This window comes from Polyodon spathula, chromosome 14 (assembly GCF_017654505.1).
Source record: "Polyodon spathula isolate WHYD16114869_AA chromosome 14, ASM1765450v1, whole genome shotgun sequence".
Taxonomy (NCBI): Eukaryota; Metazoa; Chordata; class Actinopteri; order Acipenseriformes; family Polyodontidae; genus Polyodon; species Polyodon spathula.
The window spans coordinates 35,861,937-35,884,474 of NC_054547.1; the positions used below are offsets into that span (position 1 = coordinate 35,861,937).

At 36.2% G+C, this 22,538-nt stretch overlaps 1 protein-coding gene across 1 annotated transcript in view; it reads right to left on the reverse strand.

Moving 5' to 3' along the window:
- Positions 1-22,538, reverse strand: part of rsrc1 (arginine/serine-rich coiled-coil 1) — a 97,771-nt gene that overhangs the window by 33,652 nt on the left and 41,581 nt on the right. The window contains exon 6 of the mRNA XM_041270335.1: positions 16,064-16,115. Within this exon, the coding sequence (XP_041126269.1) occupies positions 16,064-16,115 (52 nt within the window). The remainder of the gene's footprint in view (positions 1-16,063; positions 16,116-22,538) is intronic.

Consider the following 22,538-nt stretch of genomic DNA (forward strand, 5'->3'; position numbering starts at 1 on the left):
CCCCCAAAACTTGAGCATAAAAACTTAAACCAAAATGTTATCTTACAAAATGGCATGGGTACTAAAAATTAATCAATAGCTGGAATTGTGCTAAAATTAAAACCAAATTAAAGGCAACATCACATTTCCATTTCTGTTTAATAATGGCGATTCCAAACACAATAACACCGGGTTTCCCTGTTTTTCTGCTTAATATGCAACACTTACTTCAGTTTGCTATCATGTTCTGGATCAGAAGGAAATGTTGAATATTTGATAAAATGTAATCCAATTTCTAATGGGTATTGCATGCAAAACCTAAAAAAAAAAGGCCCATCTGTGCTTGCTTTCTCTGTACGGCACACTATATACAATAAAGCATCAAAGGAAAATAACTTGGTTGACAATTTAGGAAATGCTTGGCAACAGTGTCTGTTTATTATAAATGGCAGATGAAGTTTACTTTGGCAGTTAAAAGCTAAATTAAGCTTGACAGTTTGTCAGGAAATTCAAAAAATTCTGTGGCAAGGCCTAGATTCAGGATGAGCCTTTCTTTCATCTCCAATTTTACAAATGCCAAGCTTTCCCGGATCATGAAGCAAATGCAGCGAATGACAAGTGTTTTGACCACATCAAAATCAGAAGAAAACCACAAAACTAGTACAAATGGATACAGAACAAAAATGTCAGAAATTATTTGAGTTTCTGTTTAACTGTTGCACAATTTAAAAAAAAAAAAAAAAAAAAATCTACTATAGTACATTGCTTTTGCAAATCACTCAGGTTTTAGCATTCAGTGCATTAGCCATGTTTACTCGTAACACAGCCTTCTAAATCCAGTACTCTCCCTACTTTTTTATAGAACAAAACACAGATGATTCGCAGTACAAGGTTTGGGCAGAACGGTTGTCCTTTTCAAATACCAGAGTAACGTTTGTAGCATTCAAAACTAACACTGTCATTGTTTTCAATGAAACACAATGATACTCTGGATGAAAGCTCAGCAATCTGGTTAAACAGAGTGAATGCAGAGTCTGGGAAGAACAAGCCCAAGAATAACAGGCTTCAAAGACTCAACAAAGCTTAAAGTCATAATGGAACTTCATAACATGTCATTAGCACCCACTGTACTGTAAGTTAATGTCAAAAACTAGAAATAAAATAAAAATACCCCCAAACCTTTGATGGCCATGACATACCATATATCAACAGTACATACAGATGGACAAATGCTAGGACAAACAGACATTAAGCCCATTACATCTGCAGAACCTTAAACTCTTAAAAAAGTATGCTAAATAATATTAAGTGTGATATATGTACGTACATAAGTTTTCAGACTCATTATTTTACTCTGCATTTTAAACAACAACAGTTTTGCATTTAAGTGTGTACATGCAAGTGTGTAAACACAATGCCCACTACTACCATTGCCAGCACTGCATATTGGACTGGAAACATGTTCACTTAATTCAGAGTGGCCTATTTAGGCTTGCTAACACAATAAACACAACATGAATCTGAGAAAGCTCAGTGGGAGAAATATCAGAAACAATGGAATATATAATCCCAACTGTGATCCTACTGCTACACTATAAGTGATTGTAGGACACTGTATATTTACTAAAAGAACAAACAGTAAAACATTGCTTTTTTTTAAATCTGTATGTGAAGTTACTTAATGAAGGCACAAGCACAGCTATTTTCATGAAGCAAAGGCTTAGATGAGACTGAACACTAAAATAAGACATTGCCCTCACACAGCAGTACACCCTTGCATGGCTTGTACCTACATCACAACAACAGGTGTGGAGAACAGATCTGATCAAACACCTGTTAGAACTCTAATTGTGACATGGCATGACATCACTGGGAACTTCAAAGAGATGAACCACAGCCGTCTCTGCAGTATTCCAGGAACTTGTTATAGGTTCAGGTCAACACAAGACGAGCTGCAGTCACTTAACCTTACCCCCTTTGGCTGACTTGGCTTTAACTCTTACAAATAATAATTACATGCCCAGTACACAGCTATCACAGGAACTGTTAGTAATGTTAAATGAAAGACTCCTGCAAAAGCACTATCTAGTGCCTCTAATTATGATACCAGGGCTGTACTTTAAAAAGCACAGAGAGCGAGTCAGCTCTCTCAGCAGACACTATAAATCGTCTTTGTTTGTATTGTCTACACCCATCAACTGCAGGTGTATATTCTACTTGTGCAAGGTCACTATCAATATAAAGATTTATGTTCACAAACTGTAATTATTAAGTAAGACTATTGCCTGAATAGTCTTAAGGCTACATGATGTACACTATGTTATTTGTATTTTTCCAGCCAAATACGGTTTCATCCAACCTGAAATCATTTTCATTACACCCTGCATGTACAATTTCTCTTATACTATTGTCTAAATAAACCACATTTATATTCTCCTAATTAATAACACATCTTTTTTTTTTTATGTATTTATTTAGCTCATATTTCAGGCAGATTTTTTTTTTTTTTCCTTTTTTAGAATAGAATATATAAAGAATCACCCGCATTACAAATGCAGAGTGAAGAGCAGACTGTACTCTAATGTCGTAGGTTAAACAGACTGCTGCGTATAGGTCAGCTCAATGTTCCAGGCAAACATCTTGCTTGTGTCCTGAAGCGTTGTTTAATGTGGTCCTTAGTCCTCCTCAGTGGGGTTCTTTACAGTGCTGCTATTCTGTATCGATCTCCTTTAAACCTTCTGAATAATAAATTTCTAAACAGAGAAAACCAGCTAAAACTTTTTAATTACATCATCCCTGAAAGGAAATCATTGATCAACAGCATTAAGGGAAATTAAACTGCACCCCCAAACTGGATCAAAGTCAATGAAATGGCTTACTTGCTGTCCCTGGCCGGGCTCTTTGCTGGATTAGAGCTCATGGACAGACAGGCAGGCCTGCCATTGTGAATGGGATCCTCTTCTTTTGAAGCTCTCCCTAGCAGGTGTCCTGCTCAGAGCATGGTTTTTGATTACTCTAATTAAATATAATACTATCAACATACTTTCATATTGATCCCCTAAAACCCCCTACTAAAGGAAACATTAAAGCACCCGGAGAGGGCAGGGGAAGGTAACAGCAGCCTTAATGAGTATGGCTCATATCAGTTTTCCAAAAGCTGCTTGTTTCTGACATTCATCAATATTAAACAGCAATTGCACCAGTAGTCATCAGTCTTTGGAAAGGAATTTGGTTGATGAATTCTATTATAAGAATAAGCATACTTTTTTTTTATTTTGTAAAGTATTCTCACAAAACAAAAAAATAAGACAGATCAATCTAGAAATTAATGCTATATACAGTGTCAAAAATCCCATATACAGAAAATCCTAAATATATCTTAAAACTGTATTACTTATATTTTGAAAGGTCATTTCAAAGACCCCTTCATCAAATCTAAGTAACAACTAACTGAAGAGAAGTTGATAAAGCTTAAGTGTCTGAAGATACAGTAGAAAGACAAATCTTATAGCTGATTTAATAAAAAACAGACATATGAACCGATTTTAATGCATCTAGCAATATGTAACAGTAGATAAGGCTACACAGTGAACAGTAACCTTAACAAGATTAAATAAAACCTAATACAAGTGCTCGCTATATAATACGACAGGAAATCATGAAAAGGATAGTGCTGTTTTAGTTCAGTCCATAATTAAGTGTTCTTAAACAATGGATGAGCTTTACTGCCGTTTTCTCCCCTTTTTGATGCCACTGGAATTACCTTTCAGGACCCAAATGATCATGTCAGAGAGATGTTGACAATGCTGGTTGATGAGTTCCCCGGGCTTTGTACTGGGGTCTTTGTTGTTCATTCTAGTTTTCAATTTCTGTCCCAATTTGCCAAAGTACAGTCTATTAGTGTTTCCAATGCAAATGATGTTTGACAAAGTGAAGGATCCTTTGATGTTTAATGATTTGCCATTAGGAACATTTATATTGGAATGAGAAAGGATGTGTGTGAGTGCAGGTTAGGCAAAGCGGGATATACATATTTATGACTAATGCTCTCGTTTTACATATATTTAAAACCTACATCAAATCAGTGGGTGGACAGGGTGCCGATTCAGCCTAGTTCTTGTTCCCCTTGGATGACACCTAAAACCCAACAGGAGGACACATCATCTAATAATGGGAACAGAAATTGAATTATATCATTGCTTACTGCCTAAGGAAACATTGCTAGCAGTAAACACCTTTGAGTGCTCAGGGATAAGAAAAAAAATAAGAATAACCTAGACACTTTGAGACCACAAAACAACTATAAGCTGCTTATTTTTTTTTTTCCCACTGTTTCAAAGGCGGCGTTTTTTGGAAAGTGTGTAAGAGTGACTAATTGCAGGACACAATTTAGTAACAGCACAAATAAATCATGGTTTTTAGCCTTCTGTTTTTAAGTGTGACACTTGTCTATGATTTCAACCCTGTAAACTGCTTATTTTCTATACTAGTAGTAGCGAAAAACCTTCCAATAGTTATTATATTGACAATATTTAAAGGGCTCACTTTCCTGCTTTTAAATTTCCTTTTCATTTTTTTTTTTACATTTGAATATTTCCTTTACCTACATTTTTAGACATTTCAATATTTATACTCTTCAAAAAGCAAGTAGTAGGCTATTCAAAATGACTGCAGGCTTGAAAAACATGTAACTATACATAATTCTTGCAATAACCTTAAATTTGGTTAAACCAAGAACAAATTCTAAAATATAGGTACAGTACTTACAGCATCTCAAAGTTGCCTGATTAAGCTTCCAACTGGGCTGTAGATGCAAGAAATCTCATAACAGATCGGAGAAAAAAGGTCTGCATGAACAGATGTGAAATCTAAGACTACTGAAAACTGGTACTAGGATAACCCACTTTACCCCAAAAGGCTGTCTGGTAGCAACAACAATGAACCTCTTCAATGTCAATCTGATGTGAACTGCACTAACTGGAAAGCACCCCCCTCCCCTCCCTTGCTGTTATACTTACTGCCTATTCCCTCAGCTAGTCCTCATTGCTTACGTCCAAAAGGCAGCAACCTGTTGTAGAACTCATCTGGAGAGGGACTGCTGGCTAATTTACCCATGGATTATTGCCCTGAGACCACGCCAATCTGCTACACTGTTTCACTGTGAACGCCCAGCCCATTGGGCCTCACACTAGCACTTGGCACCTAGAGACTCCTTTCTTAGTAATTAAAAAGCTCAAAACTGGGGACTATTTGACAGCACCACCTGTGTACCATGAATAGGGAATAGCAACAGGCAGGTGTTTTTGTGTATTTATATATGCAGTGCTGGGCGGTGTGGTGTGGTGTGGGTATGTCCGCCCAAGCTTTAATAACCTTGCAATCTGCCTTCTTTGCTCTCCCTCCCATCTCAATTTGCATTCCGATCTGCAATAAACAGTTAGCAGTGATTCTGAAAAATGACTGTACTGCAAAGCTGGTTGAATAAGACTATATATATAAAATTCACTGCACAACAAAGTAACAACTCGCTCTTATCTTCAAGAGGCAAACCAATGGGATGCATAAATGTGGGATTGGGATGCTTTGTCTTTGCCATATCCCATTCAAGTTGCAATAAGGCATGATTATAACTTCTGTGCCATCATGGCCTAATGTTTCTTAAACTAATAAAGGAATCTCCAAATTGTGAATGGATAGGCAAACTAACTCTGTCTGTTAAATTCTGAGGTTCCCAAGTCACTCTAGCAGGTGTAAGGGTACCAAGTACTGCAGACCTAGTTTTGTTATCGAGGTTCTCATTAAATATGGGTTCTGCTATCTGTGAATATCTTAAATGCAGGCAATTAGGAAAGACAGTCCAACCTCAACTGCAGATGTCTGTACTTTGCAGATTAAAATGTTTGAAGTATGTGAAGTTTCCTCATAAAACACATGAAAGATTATATTAAACCTGGATATCCATTTTCTCTGGATAAACTGCTTCAAACACACAGTTGTTTAGGGTTTTAACCAATAACCTCAGCAAAGAAATAGTGACATAAATCCCTGATCTGTAATCCTCTGGGTTTAAAGTAATGTATGGGATTATAAATGCAGTGCAAGGTGTTCATTCCCCCTATCCTCTAATATACACCAAGCCAACCACTATTCCAATAAAAACAGTAGCTAGGTATTAGCCATGTAACTCTTACCAGCAGTCACTACACGCTGTTCCAGTCCATTAAGGAAAATAATTCAATCACTTTGTAATTTTTCCTGCAAAATCACATTCCCATAAATTTTATTTCCAGGCTATCTAAATAGTAAATACCTATTATTGGCTCAAAATGAGTTTTTACTTGCCACAGGCAAACACGTTGCTATTATTGTCTAGCTCTGTTAGAAATACAACAAGTTAAAAAAGGTTATAAAGATTCCATTAACGTCACAAGACTCCTTGACAGGACTTAGAAGTGCTCAGTAATTGAGAGCTTTATTCAAAGTGGAATATGCCCATATTAAACGCAGCATTAGTGCTCCAGGGTTTATTTAGTCACTAAAGACTTCAGATGATCTGAAAATTTCAGATCATTATTTGTACATGTTTTCACTCAAATCTACATCTGTCTAGCAGTAACGACTGCCACACCAGTTACAGAAACTGACCAAGGTCAAAGAAAAGGAGGGTAAACAAAAAATAATTTTTTGAATAACAGAGCCCTACATTACTTCAACTGTGTTACTCTAGGATAAAACAAATTAAATGAAAAATGACATCACATCTGTTGACACCTCGTTCTGAAACATGATGACATCTTTGTGTAAAAATATTTTCAATGAAAATTAATCTTCACTGGAGATTTCTGCCGATTTTATTATAAATGTATTTATTTGGCTTGTGCATGAAATATAACATTGTGGCAAAAACAGTTCTGAAAAAGTCAACAGGAAATGTAGTGATAGTGAATATTGTAATCTCGTTATTAAAAAGAAAATTAAAAGGGAACATCAGATATGATAAATAGGTGCATTTGCGTAATCATCACCTGATTTTTAATAATCTGAATTCATGGCACCCTGGCAACCAGTAATTCACTTTACCATCTTAAACCTGCGCTTCTCAGTCAGTATCAATGGGCTTTGAAGGGTTTAGTGTGTCTTATTCCTCAAGGAAGTCAGAGACATGCATCTGAGATACTGAGTTATGGGTTGGTTATTATCTTTGAGTGTCCTTACATTAGCACTTGCAAGTCCATATATAACTTGCCTCCTATATGGTTTTCAAAATTCGGAGATAAGCTAAAACGCAGTCATATTTCATGTCAACATGACCCTCTCGGTATCTGACATGAAGTCTTTTCTTCAAAATCATTTCTCAAGCAATCTATTAGCAAGTTTCAATTTAGCACTTGTAAGTGCAGTGCAGGTTCTTGCTCTGTTGACGTGACTGGTCTGACTGGGATATGTATATTAAGGTTATTGATGTCCCAGGATGCCAAATAAAGATGTCACCCATGGCTGCTTTTAATGTCCCAGCCCCTCCTTAGACAAACTATGGGAGTGCTGTGTCATTCACCGCTGCACTTCGAATCTACATAAGACATGAGCCTTCAGCTAGATGGTTTACGAGACTGGACGGCCTCCTTTGGGTTATTCATTTTAATCCACTGGCTCCTGTTGTATATTTGTGATATAATCTTGGTTATGGACTTTTAAATCCAAACTGCACTCTAGATAAAGTGACAAATGTTGTTATCTGAAAGGGCACTTGCAGGTAGGCATATCTGAAGCATCTGTGCTAAGCCCTGACCACAAGTGTAAGAATTTAAACATATGCCTCACAGATGTCAAAATTTGTAAGAAAAACTTAAGAATTCAAATAAAAATAATAATAAAAAAAAAAAATGCAGATTAACATAACAAATTAATTTGCATAAAACTCCTTTCCTGGGATAAAAAATAATATATAAAGTAACCGTCATTGTTTACTTGAAAGTCTAAGCTACACATTTCAAGCCTTGATTAGCACTGTTGCTAACTAGGCTTAAATATGCAACATGACAAAACGTAACATCTAATAAAGTGTTTATTGCTCTTTGCCACTCCCTGCAAGAAGAATTTGGATGGTGATCTGCAGATCTGTGCTAGAAAGTGTTTACCATGATAGGCTGCAGTCTTAATAAGGCATCTTCAGATAGACAGCATTTCTGTCATTAGAAGTGCAAGTCTGGATCATATTTGTTATTTTTAATTCTCTATGGCAGACGCTATAATAGGGGAGAATGTACTGGAGTTTAACCAAGTGTACAATAAGAACAAATCATAACTGGTATGCATTTGCAAGTTCAGACCCCGTATTCTAAATCCCTCATCTGGATGACCTACAGGTAGTTAAAAAAACCAAAACAAAAAAAAACCTTATTGTATTTAGAGGCACATTAATGCTTTATGAATACTGCCCGTAGTAGTATTGTCTTAAAGCAATGTAATTTTATGAGCACAACACAGCATTTAACAAATCTGTTATTTACAAGTTTTTGTGTTATGTATGACTAGTGTTTTGCTATTGTTGCCAACCCCAATTCAAACTCCCTGGCCAGCAGAACCCAACTTGGACTGTATCTTTCAAAACAGACAATTACTGAAAAGGGGCAAGCGTCACAGAAAGGAATGAATGAAGTATAATCACTGAATTTAAATAAGACATGTGCCCTGGTTGGAAGACTGATTCCATGTCGCATAGCAATTTCTCTCAGCAGCTATACTGTCACTATAACTTTGGTGTCCATATCCACTGTTGTCATCATTAGGTTGTCTACCTCTTTTATAATTCAGCCCAGAGAAGTGTAGAGACACATTTATGCAGCCTAATTTGCTTCTCCTCAGAAAAATTCATTAAAAGATCCACATAACATACTTTCCAACTGCTACAGAGACTCATGCAAGTCAACAGCTCATAATCACCTTTCAATCTGCAAGGGCATAAAACATTTCATCAAAGACGAACGTCCTCTTTGACTGCCGGGATGAGAATCAAAAAATTAATAAAATCTAGTTTGGCGCAGAGTACGCATTAATCAGAAACTATAATAAATCCACATGCTTCTTTTGACAGTACATTAGTCAAATAGTTTTTTATGATAACGACATTGACTAATGGGCTCAGAGTTAGAAGGGTCAATCATAAACTCATCAAATGCTTCATTTAATTTCTTAATTTAGACAAACACAATTTGTTTATGGGAAGGATATCAGGTGTTCTTGAATGAATAATGGCTATGAAACCAAACTCCATTAATCAGTCCTTGATTACAAATGACTTGGAGGTTGTTTATTCTAATTTCATTCATTTCGATCAACAAAGAAAACACAGGCAAATATAGCCATTAGGAATGGGGATGGCACAATTATTTCCTCATATTAAATAAAGTGATGATAAATGTTCCAACACTAACTAAAACAAAGGGTTTTTTATTACACCAATTTAAATGAGTTGCCCTCTAAATAAATCAGTATAGGAGCTGACGCAACATTTGGATATCACTTCAGCAGAAAAATGAAAGGCATGAGGCAGAAAAAAACAAATTAGTTAAACAGAATTACAGCATATTAAACCACAGTGGGCAAAGGTTATTTATAAGGTCAAAGTGTATCACACTCCAATTTGTATCTTACCTTACTTCTAGAACCAAGTATAAAGTTTATACAACACAAATAGGTGCCCAGTAGAGACCAAAAAATAATTGAGGCTCACACATTTAGTGCATTAAGTGGAACATGCAAGTCAGATTTTCTTTTGACAAATCAGAACAGCTCAAAAACATTTTGTTAAAATTATTTTAAACAGAATTAATATCACCAGAGGCTATGTAGATTTTTACTGGTATGATATAAGCCCATCACAAAGGGTTAGAATTTACAATATTCAGAGGGAATTAAATATTATGACCTACCTTGGTAGTGAACAGAGTTCAATCTTTGTGAACTTTGCCTTTCTAACAGAAAACGTTGAACATAAACATATAAGTACTGAACATCAAACCAACTGGATGTGTTTTGTTCTTTATAGCAAAATAATGTAGTTCCACAGTGGGAAGTAAAATAAGTACATTTAAAAGCAGAGACTATTAGCCTACATGCTATACATTAGTGCTGCTGCAATTAAACAGGAGTACTGTTGCAATACAAGTCTTTACAAATATTACTAACATTTTGTGTTAAATATGATTAAGCTGTTTGCTGCATACACATTTTGTGTTTTGGTATTACAACCAGATTATTCGACTGGCATTATGCAGGGTTTTGAAAGGCTCAACCTTTTCCTCCCCAAAGTACCCGAGTAACTGAGGTGTGAAAAACACCTACTTACTGAACAGAGTAAAAACTTCCTCTTGGAATAATTTCCTATGCTATCAGGAAATGTGTTCCACATGCAGTTCACACTGTATACAAAACAGCCTGGGATCTACTGCACACACAACTAGATAATTAAATTACTTCACAAAGTTTACTTAACAGTAAATGGTTAGCAAAGGTGATTAAGGTGATTGCAAATTTGCTTTCATTTAACATCAATAGCTGGTCTGTAAAATTCATCTGCAAACAATCAGCACATACATTTGCATCAAAATCATTTATACCATATGCTGCTACATTATGGAAAACAGCAAATTAAAAAATATATATATATATATTTTTCTTCTGTTATGTAAATTTTATATACGGAGAGACAAAAAACGACGAGAAAGTTTTAAAACCATGTGGCTTAAAATACAGATGTGAAAAAGCCATTATTGGTTAAAAAAAAAAAAAAAATCCACTCTCAATTCAAGACCACTTTTAATGGACTGTTTCAAGCAGTCACCAGCTGCTGCTTGGAAAATGCCAACATGTATTTAGTAGTTGCCAATTGATCTTTTTTATTATTTTCTTGCCAATTTAGAATATCCAATTATTTTTAGGCTCCGCTCACCGCTACCACCCCTGCGCTGACTCAGGAGGGCGAAGACAAACACACGCTGTCCTCTGAAGTGTGTGCCGTCAGCCGACCGCTTCTTTACACACTGCAGACTCACCATGCAACCACCTCAGAGTTACAGTGTCGAAGGACAATGCAACTCTGGGCAGCATACAGGCAAGCCCGCAGGCGCCCAGCCAGACTACAGGGGTCGCTGGTGCGCAGTAAGCAAAGGACACCCTGGCCCACTTAAACATCAGTTTCTGTACAGGGTAAACTCACAGCAAGAAAGGGCAGTGAGCTTGTTTTCTGCCAGCTGACATCAGTGCAGTGTGTAAAAGCAGGGTGCTCGTTTACTTTGACCTTCTCCTCAGTTTCTTATTTATTAGTATACTTTTTTTGTGTGTGTGTTTTTTTTTTTTTAAATGCAGGCATTTTCACACTTACAAACTGTGGTTATTGATTCTTCAAAGGAAAAAAAAAATCAGCTTAACAAGCATCAGGGGAAATCTTTTACATACAACAAAGCAACGCCAACGACTCGGAGAAAATTAAACACTGGCCATTTGCAGCCACCTGCCACTCTCAGTATCTTCCTACTTCCAGATTAAGAAAAATAAAGAGCATCTTATTTAATTTAACAGCTCCCACAATAAAAGCAGGCCTCCAAAAGTAGTGAGTGATCCCATTAATTCCACCAGAGTAAAATGATACAGTCTATGTATGTGGTCTCTTCAGCCACATCTGTTGTGGGCCATTTCGAAGTTCAGTCTCCTGCTGAGTTCAGATCACTTAATGCTTTTCTATTTACTGTGCAAGTAGTGGTCAAAACACAACTGCTTATTTTTTATTTTTGGTTCATAAGTGAATTATCATAAATATAACATGAATAAAACAAACATGTGTCACACAAAATGTCCTCGTTAAGCAATCTGCATTTGTTTTTTTTAGGGGGGGGGGGGGGGGGGGGGGGGAAAAAAAAAAAAAAAAACTTTAATAAATTAAAACAATTTCAAACTGCTCAGCCATAACTATTTCTAATGACTTGGGTTTAAGGTTTGCTTGTTTTTTTTTTGTTTGTTTTTGTTTTTTTGTTTTTTTTTGTCAAACTGGAACCTTGTAAAGGAGCTCTGTTCAAACAGCAGGTAAAATATAAAATAAAAAAAAATCTATTTTAGATCATTAAAATTAAACTTCAAAATCCATTTTAAATAATTAAACATTTTCAGCACATTCACAGACCAACAGTTACCCCCAACTTGTAAAATATATAACAATAATAAAATTAAAAAAAAAACATCTCTGAAGGAGAGCAGAGAAATAAAGTGCAGACACAAGTGGTTTGGGGAGCTAGTGACAGAAGCTCAGCTAAATCCTCTGTTTACACTAGGGATTATCTGAACGGATTGCAAGCAGCAAACTGAGCTTTCCATGGTCAAGGGAACCTTCTCCCTGTCAGCCTGAGGGGCATAAGGACAAAGGACAGGTCTGGTAGGAAGTGACCCATAAACATATCGCTACAATGCTTTTATATAAAGCCAGTCTGCCTCCCACAAACCCCATATGACCATTAACTGGCCTGTAAGGCCTGCCAGGAGGTCTAATTACAGGCCTACAGAGCCCAATAACAAAAGCTGAAGAGCTTTAGCTGAGGGATGATCTGCTTTATACCGACTTGAGAGAGTCCATATAGTGACAAAAAAAAAAAAAAAGGGTCCGGCTTAAAGCATCTCAGGAGACAGAGACTGGCAGGCTGCATGCAAGTCTACATAAGACAGGCTTAGCCACACCGCTGTTGCAACATTAACATTCAGCAACCTCTTGTTTAACATCTGTTAGCATAATTTTTTTTTTTTTTTTCTTAAAAGGAGAGGGGAATACTAGAATGAGCTGCACAATGTTGTTATTTTATATTACATTTATTTCACCTTCCTAATAAAATTGTACTTTTATTGTAATAATATTTTGTAAACAGGACTAAATCATTAAATAATTATGGTATGTATAAATTAAATGCCCTTTGTTAAAAAACAAAACAAAAAAAAATTAAACAAATCTAAGCAGAATGTTAAATGCTCGACAGCCAAGAAATGAATAAATACCAAATAACAATAACTCAACTTGTGCTTTAATAATAACTGGGAGCTTGTGGCTGTACTCCTCCAAAATGCTACGACACAGTAAGTGCAACACAAGTAGTTTATTACTGTTACAAATTGCCCCCCAGCTAAGTGACGACACTTTTGTGAATTAACCTTCATCCTTAGAGGGCTGGGCTAGTACACTGCCGACACAGTGTGTCTGAAAAAGTCAACATTGGTGCTCCTAATGACACAAGTCATTTTTTTTTGTTTTTGTTTTTAATCAGCTTAGGTAGTCAAAACGGTTGCAAATCTCTGCACAAACGCAAAGCTGTTTTAATTGACTTTCCTTAGACGTACTCCAGCAATGAAAATAAAGAGCAATACAAAAATATAACACTCTTACACTGTCCTTAGAATAATGAAACAAGGTTCAATGGCAGAAACACTCAGAACTATCAATACTTCACTTTGTACAATTATTATTATTATTTATTTATTTTTAATAATTTGCACCAATTAGGCTATCCAGGAGAGTGTGCTGGTGTATTTACCTAGGACAGCCGAAGTGAGGTGCTCAATCTCTTAACCCTGAAAACGACTGCAAATTCCAGGATATAGGGTGTACCGACTTCCTTGGGGCCTGGCAGTCAGGCAGTGACTGATCTGAAACTGGAAACGAGGAGCTCCTGGCCACTGCTCCACAGCCTGAGTCACGGCTTTAAAAATGTATTAGTACCCTCAGCGGCCTTCTCATTATCAGACTAAAGGACTGTTTTATGTCTTTCTTCCATTAACAGCCTCTTTGCAAGAAATTAATCATGCTGTTGAAGTTTTTTTAAGCACCTGCCAAAAAGCCTTAGGACGAGAGCTCAGCACGGCTCTGTGTAGCAGGGAATCCCTTTTAAACAAATTGTTAATTTCAACTATGTGGCAGATGCTTTTATTTTTAATTTTTCTGTTACTCTGCCCATCAGATAGAACAAGACAATGTAACTTAATACACTTTACACCAGAGTTGATCTAAACTAAGAATAAAAATGTTGTATAAACATGCATTACTCAAGTTAATATTTCATAACAACTGTGGTGAAATCATAGGTAAATTAGTTAAAGATGGAAATGTGTAGTAAATCCTTCCTTGGATAACAAATGCTGTGTAGATGGACTGTTCAGTACAGGATTTCAATAGCATTTTTAATGAAGGTGCCATATGTTTAAAATGTCTTTTCAAATACCATAAGTTCTGGACTGGGATGATATATAATGCAAGGTACCTTTAATACATTTTCAAACTGTGAAATTAAAAAAATGGAGGGAGACAGCTGTGAGCAGTATAAACAAATTGTGCTTTTTGAGCTTCAGGCTGTCACATCTGTTTTATAATTATACACTTCAAAAGATGCAGTGAGCAATATATACAATTTAAATCATGAAATATGAGACTGTTTTTATTTTGTTATTGAAAATACTCTGAATGTTAACCAAGATAGGAGCACACATTTATTACTTAGGGGCGGCACTCTTCAAGACCTAAGGGACTGATCATGTTCCTAAAATGTTGGAAAAAATAATATTTACATTTAAAAATTTAAAAACAATTACCAGTATTGACTTTATTTTAATGAGTTTATGGAAGCCAGCGGTAATTTGGAAAAAGAACACTGGCCACATAATACAATGGAGTGAAATGCATTTATCCCTACTAGGATAAGACTCAAACAACAGGTGATGGAGCCTCACTAGTATAGTGTAGCAATTGTACTTATTCATTTCAACAAAGTCATCCTGAAGCCATGTAGGACAAATATAATGATATTGCTACTTTATTAGAAACTCCTCTATTTGACATAACAGTGATTTCCTTCAGTCCCTGTAGGAAGATGATTCTTTACATGCTTAAACGGCATTGTGTGCATCTCACCTCCGGAACTAGAGTGCCACAATTCACAAAATGTTCTATTCGGCATAATGGCAACAGGAGAGTTCATTGAAATCATTGAACAACTGCTAGAAAGGCAACATAAGCTAATGATGCGACCTCAGATATAAACAGCATTGTATCTATCAGGAAGAAAGAACTGTGAATAATATATTCAACTTAACACAAAGTACATGTAAGGCTGCTGCGGGGGAAAGGAAAGGAAAGGATGACGGAACACAAAGCTGGGGAATATAAGCTGGGTATGACTAACTTTAGACCTTGAGATCCACTTCCAGTTCAGGCCTTATTGGAAGCAGGTCCTACATTAGTTAATTGAACTTGATCACTTAAAACTATTTTAGAAACTCATTGGAACAAAAACCAAGACTAGAATGGATCTCGAGGACCAGAATTAACAGAATGACTTTGTTATAACTGCTTTCACTCCAAGCCCAACCCTGATGAGAAATCTATTTAAGCAATTACCTCACCCCTCTACTGAACAGACTTTATTAATGCAAAGTTCCATTGGCAGCTCCAAGATCTGCAACATGTTACCATGCCTTTTTCAATATCTCTATAGACCTAATAATGGCATCAGACGTACAGACTCACTGTACATGAATGGAATGCAAGTGAAACTAACGAATAGTAAATACAAATCAACTTGCGGGTTCCCTCCCTAATTGCCTGCAATTTTATATAAGCTCCAATGTAACAGGAATCCCAGAAGGTTAGTTTAAAGTAAACGGTGCTAATGTGTTTCTGATTACGTGCATTACTGTACAGATATTTTTTTCAAAGTGTTTATTATTTTGTTAGTATACATCTGGGTTAAATATGTGCAGGAAAAGAAAGAGCACAAGTGAAACACAGAGCCACTCATGTTGAAGCAAATGCACGTAAATGAACTGGCATTGCTACAGTGAATTCAACACAAAGCTGAAGCTGTGGTGAATCCAACACGCTCCAATCAAGAACTTTGAGGGTCCAATGAATAACGATAGCTGGTATTCATGAAAAAAAAAAAAAAAAGTTTTGTGTGTTTATTGTACATGACTGTATTGATGAACATATTCCACCCCCATGTTAGTTGATCTGTTCTACTTACCACACTATATTTAAAAAAAATAAAACACCAACCTGCAGCCTGGAGGACCATCTGTAGTCTAGCTTTGACCTGTTCAGCAGGAGTCTGTTCAAAGAATAACAAAGAAAAGAGAAACTCTTAACGATTCAGTTTGCTGCCAATCAATCATAGATTAGGTAAATACAGTTCATACACCATCTCACACACAACACATTCCCAGCAGATTTCAGCCAATCTCATCTCATTGGCCCTCCACTGGTTTGTAATTCTGAGACTGGACAGGTCACCTCAAACCTCCATCTAAATATTGTGGATTGGTGAACAGAGGTGTTGTAGTACCGATGGGTATGAATGTCTTGTTTCCATTTTACACAAAGATTTGGAAACAGAACTGGATTTTGAGATGCAAAGCATAATCAATGCTTTATCTTGTAAACAGCTGTAAATGGAGATTATCAGGGAAGTGTTTATTTTCTGTATATTAAGGAAGGGAACTTCGAATAGTTTCCAATTCAAACACACAGGGGCCAACATTTTCAAATAATCAAATACCCGAAATAAAGAATAAAACGCAAATACGTATGTGTATTACAGCAGACAGCTTAAAAATGGAAGCCAGTAAAGTTTAAGTTCGCTCTTTGGAGAAGCGCCTATGCAACAGTGGTCCAGGAGGCAATTCCAGGGCTGTCACCGTAGGCAGCTGCCTCGGACTGCTCCGCCCCAACCTCAACAGCCCTAGCAGGGGTCCTAAAGGCTTGCTGCCTCACACCCATCCTTTCACCGGACAACAGCTGCAATGCTGGCACGCTCGCACCGATAACCTTCGGTTATACAGTTCGGATGCATCCCTCGTAAGCTGCCGTTCCCTCTCCCTCGCGACGGCTCTGGTATACATTTCCCCACACATAATGTTGTTGGTGGTCATCTTCGAACTGAAAGCGAACGTTAGGTTACTTACCGTAACCCTGGTTCCCTGAAAACGAAGACGACCACCAAACGCAAAGTCATGGGTTCGATGCAAGGAGAAATGGCTTCCGCGGTATGGCGGTTTTAATTCCTCGGTAGGTGGGACTGAGGGCGTCTGGGAGCTCAGAAAACAGCTACCAATAGGCAGGCATTTCCCATACATAAGGTTGTTGGTGGTCTTCTTTTCTTTTAGGGAACAAGGGTTACAGTAAGTAACCTAACGTTTTGTTGCATGTTTCTCTAAATGAGACTTTCTCAATAAGCATAAAAGGTCAATTTCACCCATGCTTATGCTTAAATTGAAAAATAAAGAATAAAAAAGGTAGATTCTTTCAAAAATAAACTTCAATATTAATCGTCGATTTGGGAAAAAACAAACAAAAAAAAACCAAACAGTAGTAAGCCTAAGGATAACCAACCATATGTGGACATATCGGTAAGGGGGGCAAACCATGACAATAGTACATTTGTTCTATCAATAAGTCAGTCATTGAAACGCTAATAGCAAGCTAAAGATTTTCATGGTGATGGGACAATCATAATAAACAGAACACTGATAATGTGGGATTGCTGGTAATTTAAGATTTTAAAAGATGCCCACAGTAAATTAATGAAATCTAAAAATAACTAAAAATGGAAGCTTTCATAAATGCTTTACAAAATACTAATAGCACGATTCTTGGCTTTGTACAATCTGAATATCCTAAGATTCACAGTTTTTAAGTGTCTATAAAGCAGAATAATTGTTTTGTCAATATGTTGTAAACCTTGCCGAGGATATATTGCTATCCCCGTTAGGAAGTTGTTACACTGCTGCTACAGTATGCTGAATGTGTGGGATTAGAAATACATTCATTGCTAATAGGATCAAATTTGAATATCGTGCTTCAGAATATCATTTAAACAATGCATTGCATTACAGCATCCGTGACAGCGGGGCACATATTATTTTGCACGAATTGGATTCATCAAACTGGAAACTTGTCACTTTGTTAAAATGTCAGGTTTCAGTGGCAAGAAAATATAATGACCAACTGTAATATAAAACTGTCACTCAGCTATGTCTTCCAGTTGAGACAAATCAGAGCTTTAAAAACTACACTGCCTTTATCTGAGATTAGTTTGTTTTTTTATCTAAAATTATTATCATCACACCAGTTCAAATGTTTTAGGTTGGTTCATCTACCAGAAAGCATGCTACAGGTTCTTACTAATAGTTCCCTAATGCAAGGTATTTTCTTTAGCATTACAATAGTTGTTTGTTTTTGTTTTTTTAGATAAAAATACATAACATACATTACATGTGTACAGTGCATAGCATATACCTTCAATAACACCAAGCAGAAACTTATTGGACAAAGCTGTGTGTGAAAACACTGGAACAAGAGAAAATCCACAGGGAATGTGGATAAAACAGAAACCCTAGTTTTAGAAGGAGAAATATTTTAAGCATCTTTGGCACACACTATAGTAAGATTTATTTTCTTTTTCTAATAGCACGTTATATTTACGGACACACACAGTGTGTATTTTTTGAAGCTTAAAATAACTAGTTAATGAATTTGTGGCAATCATTTAAGTAGCAATTTATTATAAATCTATGTTAACTCAGTTAGCATAACTTAAGTGGTCCCCTAACCAAGAAGCTGCTTGATGACATTCTGGGATCAATACGCAACTAACAACCAATATATGTATATATTTATATGTATATAAGTGTTTTCTCTGTAAACATGAACTGGGGTATTAATATTATGAAACACTGTGTTTGTTTCACATTATGACAAATGATTACTGTAATGAGGCTGAAATAAATGTGTCAAATTAGGAGAATGGCATGTCTGTCAAGAAAACGCTGGCATACACCACGAAAGACATTATTTACTAATGAACTTTGCCAAAAGATTCACAAAAAAATGGTGTTTAAAAAATAATAGACCAATTGTACAGCTGTATCTTGGATCGCTACATTTTGTATATTTTGGAATTTCTTTATAATCCACAAATGTTATTTATTAATTATATCGACATAATGAAGTTCAATTAGTTGTGTTAAGGAGAAAAAAAGGTGGTTTAAAAAATATGACTTGCCAAAGACCTTTCATTTAAGGATAGTTGTGTTTTTTTTTTTTTTTTTTTTTCTAGAGTTGTTTTTCGTTTGGGTGCTTAAATAAAAAAGAAGCTGCACGAGCACAACGAGAGCCATAGTTGTCATTTTTTTTTTCACATATATATATATATATATATATATATATATATATATATATATATATATATAGATAGATAGATAGATAGATAGATAGATAGATAGATAGATAGATAGATAGATAGATAGATAGATAGATAGATAATATATACTTATAAAGGTCAAGGATGAGAAATTTAGTGGAATGTACCTTAACCGCGGTTTACGTCCATTTGCTTCAAATCGTCAGAAATTCTGGTATAAAACTTCTGACACAAGACTGTAGATTTTCCTGAACACTTATCTGCCCACAGATAAACTACAGCATGCACTTCCTCAGTGTCCCAAGGCAGCACTCTTCTCTCATCACACTCGTTGCCTGCCACGTTGTTTGTTGTTTGTCTTTCTGGAGTGTACTGACTGATGTAACGTAATGACAAAAATCCTTAACCCCACCCCTGGCCTGACTTGGCTCGGAAACAGATTCAGATGACTTGTGATGCTGGAGTTTCATGGTTAAGTTCTCGCACGGCTCAACAAATAGCCAGTGGAGAACCACCCATACCCATACCGTACCGAGCCCTCACGGGTTGGGTGTGCCGGTGGAGAAGGGGTATAATTGTTCTCTGTAATATTATGTGACACAATTCAACCAAAAAATGTTTCCAATGTTGCATGCTACTCATTTTGCTATGCTGGCAATTCATAAGATAGCTGCTTAAGAATGATAAGCAAGAAATAAAAGTAAAAGAAAAACATCATATTATTATTATTATTATTATTTTTTTTTTTACGTGTGTAATTTTCTTATTATTTCTAGCCTCGAAATGCAAGAAACTCCCTGACAGCAGACTTCAATTTAAGCTACAAATCAGCCCATATTTCTCATTCTAAATATTGGCTTGAACTATGTATACAGCCTTGTTTATATCCTTTGTAATCAACACCCATGCACCCTGCAAAGCACGAGTAGATTCCAAGTGTATAGCGTTTTTCAGTTGGAAATCAACCTTGCTGTTACCACTATTGCAGCCAGCTATGTGCAGAGCATTCATTACCCAAACAAGTGCCTGTCATTTTAAAAGGACCCACCCCTCATAGTAATGGTTAGCATTGAAGAAGGGAGGATGAAGAATAGCAGGTAAGGCATAGTTCATTAAAACAGCTGCAAACCTTTTTTTTTCTACCCTGTCTAATGGCACTCCTTGTGTAGCTGTAAACAGTTTTTCAATAAAAAAAAAAACATGTTCATTTACTCATGCCAAACTTGACAATTCCGACAACAAACAAATCTGTTAATGAGAACTATAATCACTACCATTTGATTTTAAGCATAATCATAACCATTTGCCGACATCCAAGTGGGGCAAATCAATTTGCTAAACACTGTTACATGATGTCGACATGTTACGAAGCAGTTGGGTGCTTTTCAAAAACTGCTAAATATATCAGGAAAAAAAAATAAAACTGATAACCCGACCCCTCTTGCTGCAATATGTTTGGGAAGAGACGAGGAACAAGGACAGGCAAACTATCTGAAACACAGCTGTTCTGTATCGTTACCTGCCCTTGACCCTTTAATATTCTTTTTTCTTTTACATTTTGATTTGCCTGAAAGAGCAGTTTTTTTTTAAATTTTGTTTCTGTCTTCAGGTGTGTGTCTAAAGCCCGCCGCACAAAGCCCGACTCATCTCATCTGAGTTTGCACAGATTCCGAGATCAGTTGTGCTCAGTTTTGGTTTGACGTCACAATTGTGTTTTTCCTGACTGGGTGTCACACACTGCTAAGACTGACCACAACTAGATTCTGGTGATTTCTATGTATACAAATTTAATTAATACTGCCCGGTACACATTTTTTTATTAACTTAGCCCAACAGTGCGACCAGTTGAGTTGAGATGAGTCAGGACGGCTCGAGTCAGGTTGTGTGTGACGGGCTTAACTCTTCCAGTTGATGAGGAGCTTCTAAAGACAATAATCAGAAGTTTGATGTCCACGTCTGATTTAAGATACATACCGACTTCAGTAACTCATTAATAAACAATAAACCTTTAATTGTGCTCTGAGACAGGTCTAACTTCAAACTTAACTCCAGCTGGGTACCCTGATGTGAACTGCACATGAAGAATTGTACATGAAGAATTAAAGATGTGTCCATCAAAAAAGATCAACTGTTGCAAAACTGAGACGTAGCCAGTAGACAAAACACCAACACCCTTGACATTGATCACATTTACAATCTACCTCTCAGAGAAATAATACTGCTAGGTTACAGTATATTGTACTTACACTATCCTGAGAGGTTTCGACATCAGACAAATATGAAATATGATATCATATAACAAAAAGTGCTACACAATTCTGTGAATCTCTAACACTTTTCCAATACTGCTACTCCCAATATCTAAATAAAGCTGTAGCAAAAATGTCACAATAAACAATGTTATTTATAAAACCAGCCCTTTACCGCTATCAAGACAATTAAAGAGAAACAGCAAGCATGGAAAGGAAGCTGCAAGCAGGGTTCCATAGGGTTAGATAAATAACTGTTAATGGATTCTCTCAACAGGACTAAAGATATTGACACATCAAGCAACAAGTACGGATTTACTTAAGGAAATATGCCTTGTAAATCAATGAAAATCACAATAAACTGAAAACAAAAAGCATTATTTTTTTTATTTTTTAACGGCAATTATTTTTTACTGTGGCGTCTGCTTTTTAGGGGCTTTCTGGTATCAATGATAGTGTTGTTCTGTTATTTGACCTATGGGTGATCATTTAAGATACATTAAAAGACATAGCAACTCTAGAAAAACAAACTTCAAAAAGAAATGAGAAAGAATGGGATGCTTTAGGGCTTTTTTATTTATTTTTTTTGCTTTAAATTTAGAAATGTTTAATCTAATACAGTACCTCGATTTTTTAATTCAACAAACAGTAAGTGAAATAGCCGAGATCTTATCATAATTTTGAAATCACGTAGTATGCGAAATCGTCCTGTATCTGTGAAACATTCTTAGCCTGCTCTACATACCTTCTCTCATGTTCACTGAATGCATCCAGTTAAGCTATCGAGCAGTACTGTTGAGCTCAAAAGTGATGTGGCGCTAGTTTTGGTTCCCCCTGCAGAGTTTACTTTCTCATCTACTGTCAAAGAAGGTACAACAGCAGGCATGCAACATACAGCTATTATAATATACAATAAACAACCATCACATTGTTTAAAATCAATTTACATATCTTGAGGTTCCTCCTTAACACTGTATACTTTTGCTATAATACGAAATTTACCAGGAGGTTTAGATCACAAATAATTAAATGTAGATTCTTTCCTTAAAAAAAAAAAAAAAAAAATTAATCCTCTCCTTCCCTG